This window comes from Penaeus chinensis, chromosome 16 (genome assembly GCF_019202785.1).
Source record: "Penaeus chinensis breed Huanghai No. 1 chromosome 16, ASM1920278v2, whole genome shotgun sequence".
In the NCBI taxonomy this organism is placed as follows: domain Eukaryota; kingdom Metazoa; phylum Arthropoda; class Malacostraca; order Decapoda; family Penaeidae; genus Penaeus; species Penaeus chinensis.
Window position 1 is genome coordinate 834,880 of NC_061834.1, and position 10,926 is coordinate 845,805.

Below are 10,926 nucleotides of genomic sequence, written 5' to 3' on the forward strand. Positions count from 1 at the left end.
TACCCCTCGCTACCACTTCCCTACCACCCCCTCCCCCTCTCCCTCTCTCTCTCTTTTTCTCTCTCTCTCTTTCTCCAAACAGTCTTAAAACAAGAAAAGACTTTGCAACACGTGTGAGTTCCAGACGTGTCATTTTGCAACAGGGCGTCAAAACGGCTCAAAGACAACGCGGGACCATGCGTAGTGGCGTGAGAATTTCATGGTCAGTTCGTAAATGGTGACGATGGCGATGGTATGGTGAGTTGAGGAGGATGTATAGTGAGCTAGTTATTGTGGCAGTAATGTTATGGTGAGTGATGGTAGGATTATGGTGAGTGGTTAAAGAGTTATGGTGAGTAATTTCCAATGAGCAGTAAAACTATGGTGGGGAATAGTGTGAATGTCTTCTGACTCTAACGTTAAACGAGGATATATGTAAAGGTATTGTGACGAAGGAGGGTATATGGTGGGAATATTGTGTCTGAGGAATATATAGAGTGAACATGCAAGGTAGTGAGGATGTATAGTGAAGGGCGGTGGAGGTATGACGAGTGAGTGAGGGAGTATAGTGACTGGTAGAAGTATTGTGAGTCGAAGGGCTAGATTAAGCGATGTATGGTGAATGGATGAAAATATTGTGCATGACGAGGACGTCGAATGTCTGAGAACTATGCGACGATGGATAGAATTCAGGGTAAAGTTGTATGATGTATACTGTATCATGTCTGGTCCAAGCAACACGGCCCTGAGGGAGGAATCTACTATAAGATATGCGAAAGAGATAAGGGAGGTAAGGAATACGGTGTGCTACGATGGTATGATACTTATGGTATGGTAGGCTGTTGATGCAAACCTTTCACGTATGCTAGATATGGTTTAACAGTGAAGGATAATACTGATACTGATACCGAACAACATTTGGTCTACATAATTTTACAGGGTTTTCATACACAATTTGGTAAAATAAATAAACCAGGTCCTTTGATTTTAAAAATTAATTAAAATAGGATTCAATAACCGTGGAAAATATAGCGAGGATATTACATTGCGTGCGAAGTCTTGTTAATATATGGTGGAATCTGTAGTAAGGAATGGCTTCTAGAGATTTTTTTTATTATTGTTATCTACTGATGAATAGTGAAATAGCGCCGGCACCATATATTTTGTCTGAAGAGAATTCTTATGGAATTTAACGAAAAACAAAAACACACACATAAAAGCATGTTTATCTTTATATACGGTGAATGCTTTATATAATAATTTCCTATATAATTTCCTTTATATTTTTCTCACGGGATTTAGACATGAAAAAAATAGTTTGAAGATAACGTTAAAAAAGTGCAAGCCGTTACACAAACACAAGAACTGTTTTCATTATACCAATTATCAGTCCGAATTTGGATTCCAGTTTTGGAAAAAAGAGAGGGAAATGTCAGAATTACATAGTAATTTATATTTTGGTTACCTTCATTAATATCGCCATCAAATACGGCTATTGAGGTTGAAAGTATATGCTATAATGAACTTAATTATTAAATAATAATAATAATAATATAAAAGAACACGAATGGTCCAATAATGACAAATATTGTGAAAGAACAGGAGAGAACATCGAGTCCTGGAATAAATAACATAAACTGCTACAATTTTTTTTTTCCCACTTCAATTTCGTCTGAGAAGTTTTACTCCAGCGTTTACAATAATGTTTCTCAAAAGTTGATTCATCTTTTGAACCTCCGGCAGACAGATTAATCTCTCTCTCTATCTCCCTATCTAATTATCTATTCAAACGCTTCTACATAGGCACACATATGCAAATATATAGATGAACTGATAAGCGGAAGATACAACGTACTAAAGATTTTGAAAGGTCAGGTTTTGAAAGAATAGATTCATAAAGGCGCTTTGGTGAGTAAGCATGCCAGTATCACAATTACGGACGTTAAGATCTTGTATTTGATCAGATAAGACATACGGTATTGAGGAAGGCCTATAGTCTAGAAGAGGTCAAGACATATACGAAACGGACAGGAAAAAAAGATCGATAGACATATCATTAAGACATATATGTTCAGCATATATATCATTAAGACATATCATATGTTCAGTATATATGTCATTAAGACATTTCATTAAGGCATATCATTAAGACACATCATATGTTCAGTACATATATCTTTAAGACATTTCATTAAGGCATATCATTAAGGCCTATCATATGTTCAGTATATATATCATTAAGACATTGCATTAGGGCATATCATTAAGACATATTTGTTCAGTATATTTCACTGTCATTACAGGCTTTTGGTGGCGATGGCGCTGACCCACGGCGCGGAGGGTCAGGCCGCACGGGACATCGGAACCTGTAAACTCATTTCCCACCTTCGACAATAATCCTACATTGGGCTGGTCGTTCGATCCTCAACTCACTGGCGCTGACATAGTTGGCTGGCCCTTGGAATATGGGGCAGATGGTGGGGTCTGGCCGGTAAATATCGCACCGGCAGCAGGGGAACCAACCTATTTTGCTCCGGCAGATGTTGGACTAGCAAGTTTGAGACAGGGGAACGCGAAGCCAAGTGATTTTAAACCGGATGTTAGTGGGAAGCTTAAAGTCGAGCCAAGTGGAAATAGACACAAGTGTACTGGAGCCCATGTTAAACCGGCGCATGCAGAACCAGCAGATTCAAAGCCAGCGAAGGACTCAGCACTCAAGGGATCGCCCGCAAGTGGTTCTCTCCCAGACACTAAACATATCAAACTCCAGGACGAAGAAAGTGAGTAACCGTAAAAAAAACAATTTCTCATCTTTCTTTACAAACTACTTTGATTATTTTTTGTTGATAGTATAGTTCACGAGTCCCGTGGTGTTTTACTTCACGTGAAGTCACAGCTTGAACTTCCCTGTGACCACAACTTTGCCGTTGCTTTGCTCGCAGAACCTAAGGTGCGAACTTCTTCTACCTGTGAAGATAACAGCCTGATTGACATCCCGAAAGATCTCATCACCAAAAAGACGCTCATGTAAGTCCATGACTGAAAACGAGTGATTCATCTTATGAAATATCCTATAATAAAGCTTTCAGATAGGTATAGACTTTAATGTTTTCGAAGAGACTTTTGAGAAATTCCACCCAGAAGACACCTTTTTTTCCTTTAATATTCCAAGATTTTGAACTCACTAAATTTCCTTAATTTCTCCCTCTCCTCTCGTCCTTTTCTCCTTCTCCAGGCTCCTGACCCCCAAGGAGGATCAAGAAAAGTCCTTTTCTCAGAAGAGCCTCTGCACAGACAGTCCTCCTCGCAACTGCTTCACCAAGATGGACCCCTCGTGCTCCGCAGCCTCGCACAAGTACCGTAGTTTCGATGGCTCTTGCAACAATCTCCTGCTGCCTTCGAGAGGGAAAAGTGGCACTAACTACCGCAGGTTCCTTCGGCCGGAGTACGAGGACGGTTAGTGTCAAGGCGGGATGTGGGATAGGGTTTGGATAACGATCAGGGATAAATCAAAAGGAGGATTAAGTGATGATATACAAGTTTGTAACCATGGACTAAACGATACTCCTTAAAAAAAAATGTCTCTTACGCAATTTTTTTTTTACCATATATAGATAAATCACTCACAAGCTACTCCTACATACAACGCAAAATCCTACAAGAGTCAACATCAACACCAACCGCACATCATCCACTTTATTTTCCACCCTCACTCACATCTTCTTCTTTATTCATTCCCTCATTTCCCCTTCCTTTGCCCAGGCAACAGTACCATGCGCGGAGGAGGATCTCAAGAAGGACGTCTTCCCTCTCCTCGTCGAGTGAGCTCCTTCCTCCAGGCTGTAGGACCCGGGGCGCACGGCGGCTCACCCTCGCCCTCGCTTTCCATGCTCGTCTCCGCGTGGACTCAACTCATCGCGGAGGACATGAGTCTCACGCCCGACTCGCAGTCTGGAGGTAAGCAAGGCCCTGTCACTTACACCTCGGAAGTAACTCAGTCCGGAGGGTAAGCAAGATTGTCACTTAGACGTTAGATGTAAATAGCCTTCTCGTTTCTTCTCTCGTGAGTTTCGTGGCCCATTTTTGGTCTGGAAGTAGATTTGAAAATATTTTTGGTTGTTTCTGTAAATTGTTCTATTCTCCTTTCTTGTTGGCATTTCCAACAAGACATTTTTTAAATCAAAGGACCTGGTTTATTTCTTTTACCAAATTGTGTATGAAAACCCTGTAAAATTATAGAGACCAAATGTTGTCCGTTATCAGTATCAGTATTATCCTTCACTGTTAAACCATATCTAGCATACGTGAAAGGTTTTAATAAATAGCCTATCATAGCTTAAGTATCATACCATCGTAGCACACCGTATTCTTTACCTCCCTTATCTCTTTCGCATATCTTATAGTAGATTCCTCCCTCAGGGCCGTGTTGCTTGGACCAGATGAAGCCCCCTCCCCCTGCAAGCCCCGAGGACGACTGTCAGCCTATAGACGTCAGCGACGACCCTCTTTTTCGTTACGTCAACAAGACTTGTTTACCTTTCGTGCGCTCGCAGGCCAGTCAGCTGACGTGTTCGACAGGTAAGGGGTCCTATGGGAGATATCTGCGTGGTTGGTAGTGGGATGAAGCGTGGAAGCTCGTGGTATTGTGACATTATCTTTTTGGTAGATAAAACGGCCGCTTTGTTGTTAAAAGTGTTTCGGACATTACCTGAAAACCACACAAATTTAGTATCCAAATGACTGACACACACACACACATACACATACACACGTGCGCGCACACACAGAGAGAGAGAGAGAGGCGCACAGAGAGAGAGAGAGAGAGAGACTAAGGAAACCATCTGTCCCCTTCCATGCAGGCCATCGAGAGCAAACCAACGCTGCAACACACTACCTCGATGCTTCGGGAATCTATGGTTCCTCTAACGTCGAAGCCCAGGAGAGAAGGACCTTCCGTGGAGGAGAAGTCCTGGTGGGGAAGCGTCAAGTAGAAGAATTAACGAAGTCTAGAGGTAATGAGTGTTTAGGCTTGGCGAAAGAGAGAGAAGTGGCGGAGAGGGAGAGTTGCGGGAGGGGATAGAGAAGAAAAAGGAACAGAGGAAACGGAAAGGGAAAAGACAATGGGAAAGTAAGGGTCAGGGGAAGGAAGAGAAAGACTGGGATTGATATCAAGTGAGAAAGCTAAAGAGATACAGAGGAGAAAGTTACAAACGAGGTCCTGGAATGAATACCTTTGAAATGTAAGGGGAAACCATCACTAATAACCACAACTAACGACCCTCCCCCTCTCTCAACAGGAAATTCCTCAATCCTTGTGACTCCAGCACTCGGGGCAATGCATCAGCTTTGGTTAAGGATCCATAATAATCTGGCAAGACAACTGTCTGTCCTCAACCCGCACTGGGAGGACGACACCCTTTTCCAGGTATCATTCAAAGACGTTCTTTCTCATAAACTTTTTTTTTTCTATTACAGGGGCAAAGGAGAGAACTGTTATCTTTAATATGTGTCTATATTCTTGAAAATATTTAAGCGTACATCTCGCAATTCCCTCTTCAAATATGGAAACTACTCGCTGTGAAAATTCAGAGAATAAGATTCCCACTGCGCGACAGGAAGCGAGGCGCCTGGTTGTGGCAATGATCCAACACGTGACTTATGGAGAGTACCTGCCCCTGGTGTTGGGTCAATACGCGCAGGAGTTACAGCTTTATCCCATGAACTCGGGTTACTACGGCAGTTATTCGCCCGAGATCGACGCCACTGTTGCTAACGCCTTCGGAGCCGCGGCTTTCAGGTATGTCCGACGAAGCCACACGGATACAGGGATGGCTTATTCAGTGCACGAAAGCGTCTCGAGTTACGGTGGCTCTTTCTGTATCACTTATCCACCAACGTCTTGAGTGCATTCTGTCTCTTCCTTTTTAATCTCTCTCTTAAAGTGTTTATTCGCACATGCTTTATTCATCATTTACCGTTCATCTTTACCAACGAACTCGTCCCCGAATCCCAAAAGGTTCGTCCACTCCATGATCACGGAATCCTTCAAAGTTGGGCCGATCAGCTACATGAACCTGATCGAATACTTTACAAGGGGCAGATCCTCCGAGGAGCGCGCATCGTCCTCATTCCTCAAGGGCCTGACAGAGTCCCCGGCAGACCCTGTCGACCACTACTTCACCCCGACGCTTCACAACAGCTTCGGAGCTTCACCCGGACACCCCGTTGGGTCCGACCTCTACGCGCTCGATGTTCAGGTTTGATGCTCTCCTCGCGGGGTTTGGGTGTGAGCTGCTCCTCGTTTGTCGAGGAAGGAGGCAGCAAGCCGTTCCGTAAAGTGAAATAAAAGAAATGTTTTGGTTCTCTCTCTTTTTGTTCTTTTCTCTTCTTCTTTCCTGGGTCCTCCTTTTGTTGTTGTTGTTGTTGTTGTTTTTTGTCTTCTTCTTCTTCGGACCCTCCTTTTCCTTTTTCTACTTACCCGCCTCCCCCTCCCCCTCCTTTTTCTTGGTCTTGTTCTTCTTCACCACTCCTCCTCCTCTTCTTTTTCTTCTTCTTCCTCTTCTACTTCTATTCCTCTTGCTCCTGCTCATGGTGGTGGCCGTCCTCCTCCTCCTCCTCCTCCTCCTCCTCCTCCTCCTCCTCCTCTCCTCCTCCTCTTCCTCCTCCTCCTCCTCCTCCTCCTCCTCCTCCTCCTCCTCCTCCGCTGCTGCCACCGCTTTCTCTTCCTCCTCCTCCGCTGCTGCCACCGCTTTCTCTTCCTCCTCCTCCTTCTCCTTCTTCTTCCTCCCCACCATCATCTGTTCCTCCTCCTCCTCTTCTTGTCCTTCCTAAGTAATTTTAGAACCCATCGGTTACTATCTATTATTTACCCTTTGGAGATTCACATACCCCTTTCCTTCCCCCCCCCCCCTTTCCACGCCCACCAGCGAGGGCGTGATCACGGGCTGCAAGGGTACACCTCGTGGCGCCGGGCGTGTGGGCTGCCAGCGGTCACCGACTTCTCCCAGCTGAGCCAAGTGATGCCGCGCCGCCTCGCTCTCGTGTTCCAGCTGCTCTACAGGTAGCTGCAGTCTGGCTTGCTTGTTGTGTTGGATTCGTAGGCCCAGGAGCACGCATAGGCTCAGATATGGGCATATTCGCACGCACGTACTCGAGTTTGACACACATGCACACACGCACACGCACACGTACACGCACACGTACGCGTACACGTACACGCACACGCACACGCACACGCACACACATACACACATTTGTTAAGCTAAAACCGACAAACGCTAAATAATAAAGATGATTTTTTATTTTTCGATGATCACAATCCACATTATCAGTATCAAACCGAAAATGGTCTAGCATTAAAAATTAATGATCATTATCTGAATAGTTTATGCAGTCCGTCTGCATGTCGCCATAGGTAAACCCATAAGCGATTTCATTGAGTGAAGAAAGTGTTCTATTCCTTCAATCCAAAAACAGTGTAGCAACGAAAAACCTCTCACATGATGTCACAGAAGAAGGCGGAGATGGAGATACAAAATTCACGCCCACGGATTGATCGTCTTCACTGACACGTTATCTTGGGAGATTGTTATGGCAATATATCCTTCGCGCCCAGATATGTTGCACTAACAAAGATTCATCCAAGCTCAGATTTTCCTTTTTTCTGCAAGTGGCATATTTTCATATCCCTCCATCTGACAATCTGTATGTTTATATGGTAGAAATCCCATAATGCATAAACCAGATTTACTGCAATTTCAATGAATCTAGTTTCTGCATTGTTTTATTTTTTTTCTACCACAGTATCAACACGGTAGAGTTAGAGATCAGAAACAAAAGATAATTGGATAGGAAAATAAACTTATATTCATATAATATATACGGTACCAAAAGAAACGACCAAAATGGCTAGAATGTGACCATCTTTCCATGTCTGACCTCATTTTACTGAGCTAACCGTCCGACGATAGTCATATTTCTTCGTATCTTTCTTTCCTGTTCAACGAGATAAAAAAAAACTTTGATGACTCCGTAACAGATAACGGATAAGAAAAGAAGGAGGATGTAGAGGAAGATAAGAAGGGGGAAAGAAGAAGAGGAGGAAGATCAGGAGACTGGGTAAGAAAAAAAAAAAAAAAAAAAAGGAAGATGAAGAATTGAAAAGGAATAACTATTTAAGTTCAGATTCCCGTTTTCTGTTGAGGAAGCACGTCCATTTTCTCTCGGTCAGGTTGTGATGGCTTGGTAACAGATAACAGATAAGAAACGAAGGAAGAGGAAGAGGAGGAAAAAAAAGATAGACGAGATTGGGGGGGAAAGAAAATAAAAGAAAAAGAGGAAGAGGAGGAACCGAAGAAGAAAAAAAAAAGAATAAACATTTGCAATTTCAGACCCTCGTTTTCTGTTGAAGAGGCACGTACCGTTTTCTTTCAGTCAGATTGTGATGACTGACCCCGACTGTGAATTTGTCAAATCATTATTTGATTCTTTTTCAAACACTGATTTCGTTCCATTCGAGGATCGAGGACACACACGTTCAAGATGAATGTTGTTTATACATTATACATCTCGAACCTAATCATGAAGTAGCCATTTCCTCATCATGGTATTAGAAAGTAAAGGCTACTCTGATCTTCATGTGACATGTAAAATCAATAAGTTATGAGAAATTGGAAACAATGTAACATTATAGAATAAGAAGACACATACACATACACATACTTACAAACACATACATACGTACATATATATATATATATATATACAAACATACATACAAACATACCTACATACATACATACATACGTACATTCATACATACATACATACATGCACCCCCCCCCCCCACACATACACACACACACACACACACACACACACACACACACACACACACACACACACACACACACACACACGTAAATATATATGTATATATAGATAGATAAATAGATAGCTTGATAGATAGGCAGATAGACAAATAGACATACATACATTATAGAGAGATAGACAGACTGATAGATACATGGATTGAGATAGATAAGTAGATAGATGGATCGAGATAGATAAATAGATAAATAGATAGATAGATGGATCGAGATAGATAGATAGATTGATAGAGAGAGAGAGAGAGAGAGAGAGAGAGAGAGAGAGAGAGAGAGAGAGAGAGAGAGAGAGAGAGAGAGAGAGAGAGAGAGAGAGACAAACAAACAAGCCGGCCCAAAATCCAATATCCCCCCCCCCCAATTCCAATTGAAAATCCGACCCTCGGCTTCCTCGCAGGAAAGTGGAGGACATCGACCTGTACCCCGCAGGCCTGGCGGAGTACAGGCTGCCCCGAGGTCTTGTGGGGCCGACCTTCGCCTGCGTCATCGGCGGGCAGTTCCTCTACACGCGGGGCGGTGACAGGTTTTGGTACGAGAGTGATGTGTTGGTCCTGCCCTTCGATCAGGGTGAGTCTTGGGAGGGAGGGAGGGAGGGAGGGAGGGAGGGAGGGAGGGAGGGAGGGAGGGAGGGAGGGAGGGAGGGGGAGGGAGGGAGGAGAGGGTGGGAATAAGGGGGAGAGGGTGGGAATGAGGGGGAGAGGGAGGCGGGGAGGGAGAGAGAGAGGAGGGAGGGGGAGGGGGAGAGGGAGGGAGAGAGTGTGGGAATGAGGAGGAGAGGTAGAGAGGGAGGAAAGGAGGAGGAGAGGGTGGGAGGGAGAGGGTGGGAGGGGGATAGGGTGGGAATGAGGGGAGGGGGAGGGAGGGAGGGAAGAGGAAATAAAGGAAGAGAGGAGGAGGAGGAAGAAGGGAAAGAGAGAGAGAGAGAGAGAGAGAGAGAGAGAGAGAGAGAGAGAGAGAGAGAGAGAGAGAGAGAGAGAGAGAGAGAGAGAGAGAGAGGAAAGAGGGAATAAATAAAGAAATATAAGAGGCGGAAGAACGAAAGAGAAAGGGAATATAAGAGACCTTTTTTTCCCCTCTCTCGCTTCTGACAATTTTCCCCTTTTCCCCTTAAGCTCAACTTACGTCATTCGTCGCCTGAGTTTGGCATCCATCCTGTGCCAATTCGCCGGCTTCCAAGACGTACAAATTAACCCTTTCCTTCTGCAAGACAGTTTCAGGTAAGTAGCATTGCAGTTAGTCTGTCGAGCACTTGATGAATTTTCAAGTTGATTCTTATTTACATATTGATAGATCCATGGTCATTATTCTTGTTTTATTTGGTCATTATCATCATAGTTTCATTACTATAGCTATTACTATTGTTAATCTTCCTCCTCCTCCACCTCCTCCTCCTCTTCCTCCTCTTCCTCCTCATACTCCTCCTTCTCCTTCTCCTCTTCCTCTCCCTCTTCCTCTTCCTCTTCCCCTTCCCCTTCCTCTTCCTCCTCCTCCTCCTCCTCCTCCTCCTCCTCCTCCTCCTCCTCCTCCTCCTCCTCCTCCTCCTCCTCCTCCTCCTCCTCCTTCTTCTTCTGCTTTCCTCTTCCTCCTCCTTCTCATAACAAAAATAGAGGAATAATGGTATGATGTCAATAAGAATAATGGCAACATAATAACAAAAGAATAAATGGATAAACGATAAGAATAATGGCGAAATAATGACAAAAATAAATAGACAATAAAAAAAAGGTAAAAAAAATAAAAAATAAATATAATAATAATGATAATGACAAAATAATGACTCAGTCTGATGTCCTCTCCGCAGAAACCCCGAAGCGTCGTGCTCCGACCACCCACGCCTGAACCTCGAAGCCTGGAGGGAAGCAAGGCCGCTCCCATTCCACCCCCAGCCTCTGCCCTTGCCTTCTTCCCAGCACGAGTATCTTCGCCCATTCCTTGCGCCTCCTTTCTCCTCCTCCTCCTCCTCCTCTTCCTTGTCTCACCCATTACTTACGTCTCCCTTTTCCTTCTCCTCCTCCTTCCTCTGCTCCTGCTCCTCCTCCCCCTTGTCTTGCCCATTCCTTAC

The 10,926-nt window shown here is 44.1% G+C and overlaps 1 protein-coding gene across 3 annotated transcripts; it reads left to right on the forward strand.

Annotated features, from left to right (window-relative positions):
- Positions 1-47: 47 nt before the first annotated feature.
- Positions 48-10,926, forward strand: LOC125033500 (peroxidasin homolog pxn-1-like). 3 transcript variants are annotated; one of them, XM_047625056.1, is made up of 14 exons: positions 48-202; positions 2,283-2,759; positions 2,922-3,006; positions 3,215-3,435; positions 3,742-3,936; positions 4,399-4,557; positions 4,839-4,991; positions 5,277-5,404; positions 5,595-5,776; positions 5,996-6,236; positions 6,906-7,039; positions 9,262-9,431; positions 9,977-10,081; positions 10,666-10,926. In XM_047625056.1, coding segments are annotated over exons 3-13 (1,611 nt in total). In that variant the 5' UTR covers positions 48-202; positions 2,283-2,759; positions 2,922-3,004; the 3' UTR covers positions 10,003-10,081; positions 10,666-10,926. The 3 variants fall into 3 exon arrangements, with proteins under 3 accessions (XP_047481012.1, XP_047481011.1, XP_047481013.1); XM_047625055.1 differs by having other exon boundaries at positions 82-237; XM_047625057.1 differs by lacking the exon at positions 48-202 and adding an exon at positions 219-289.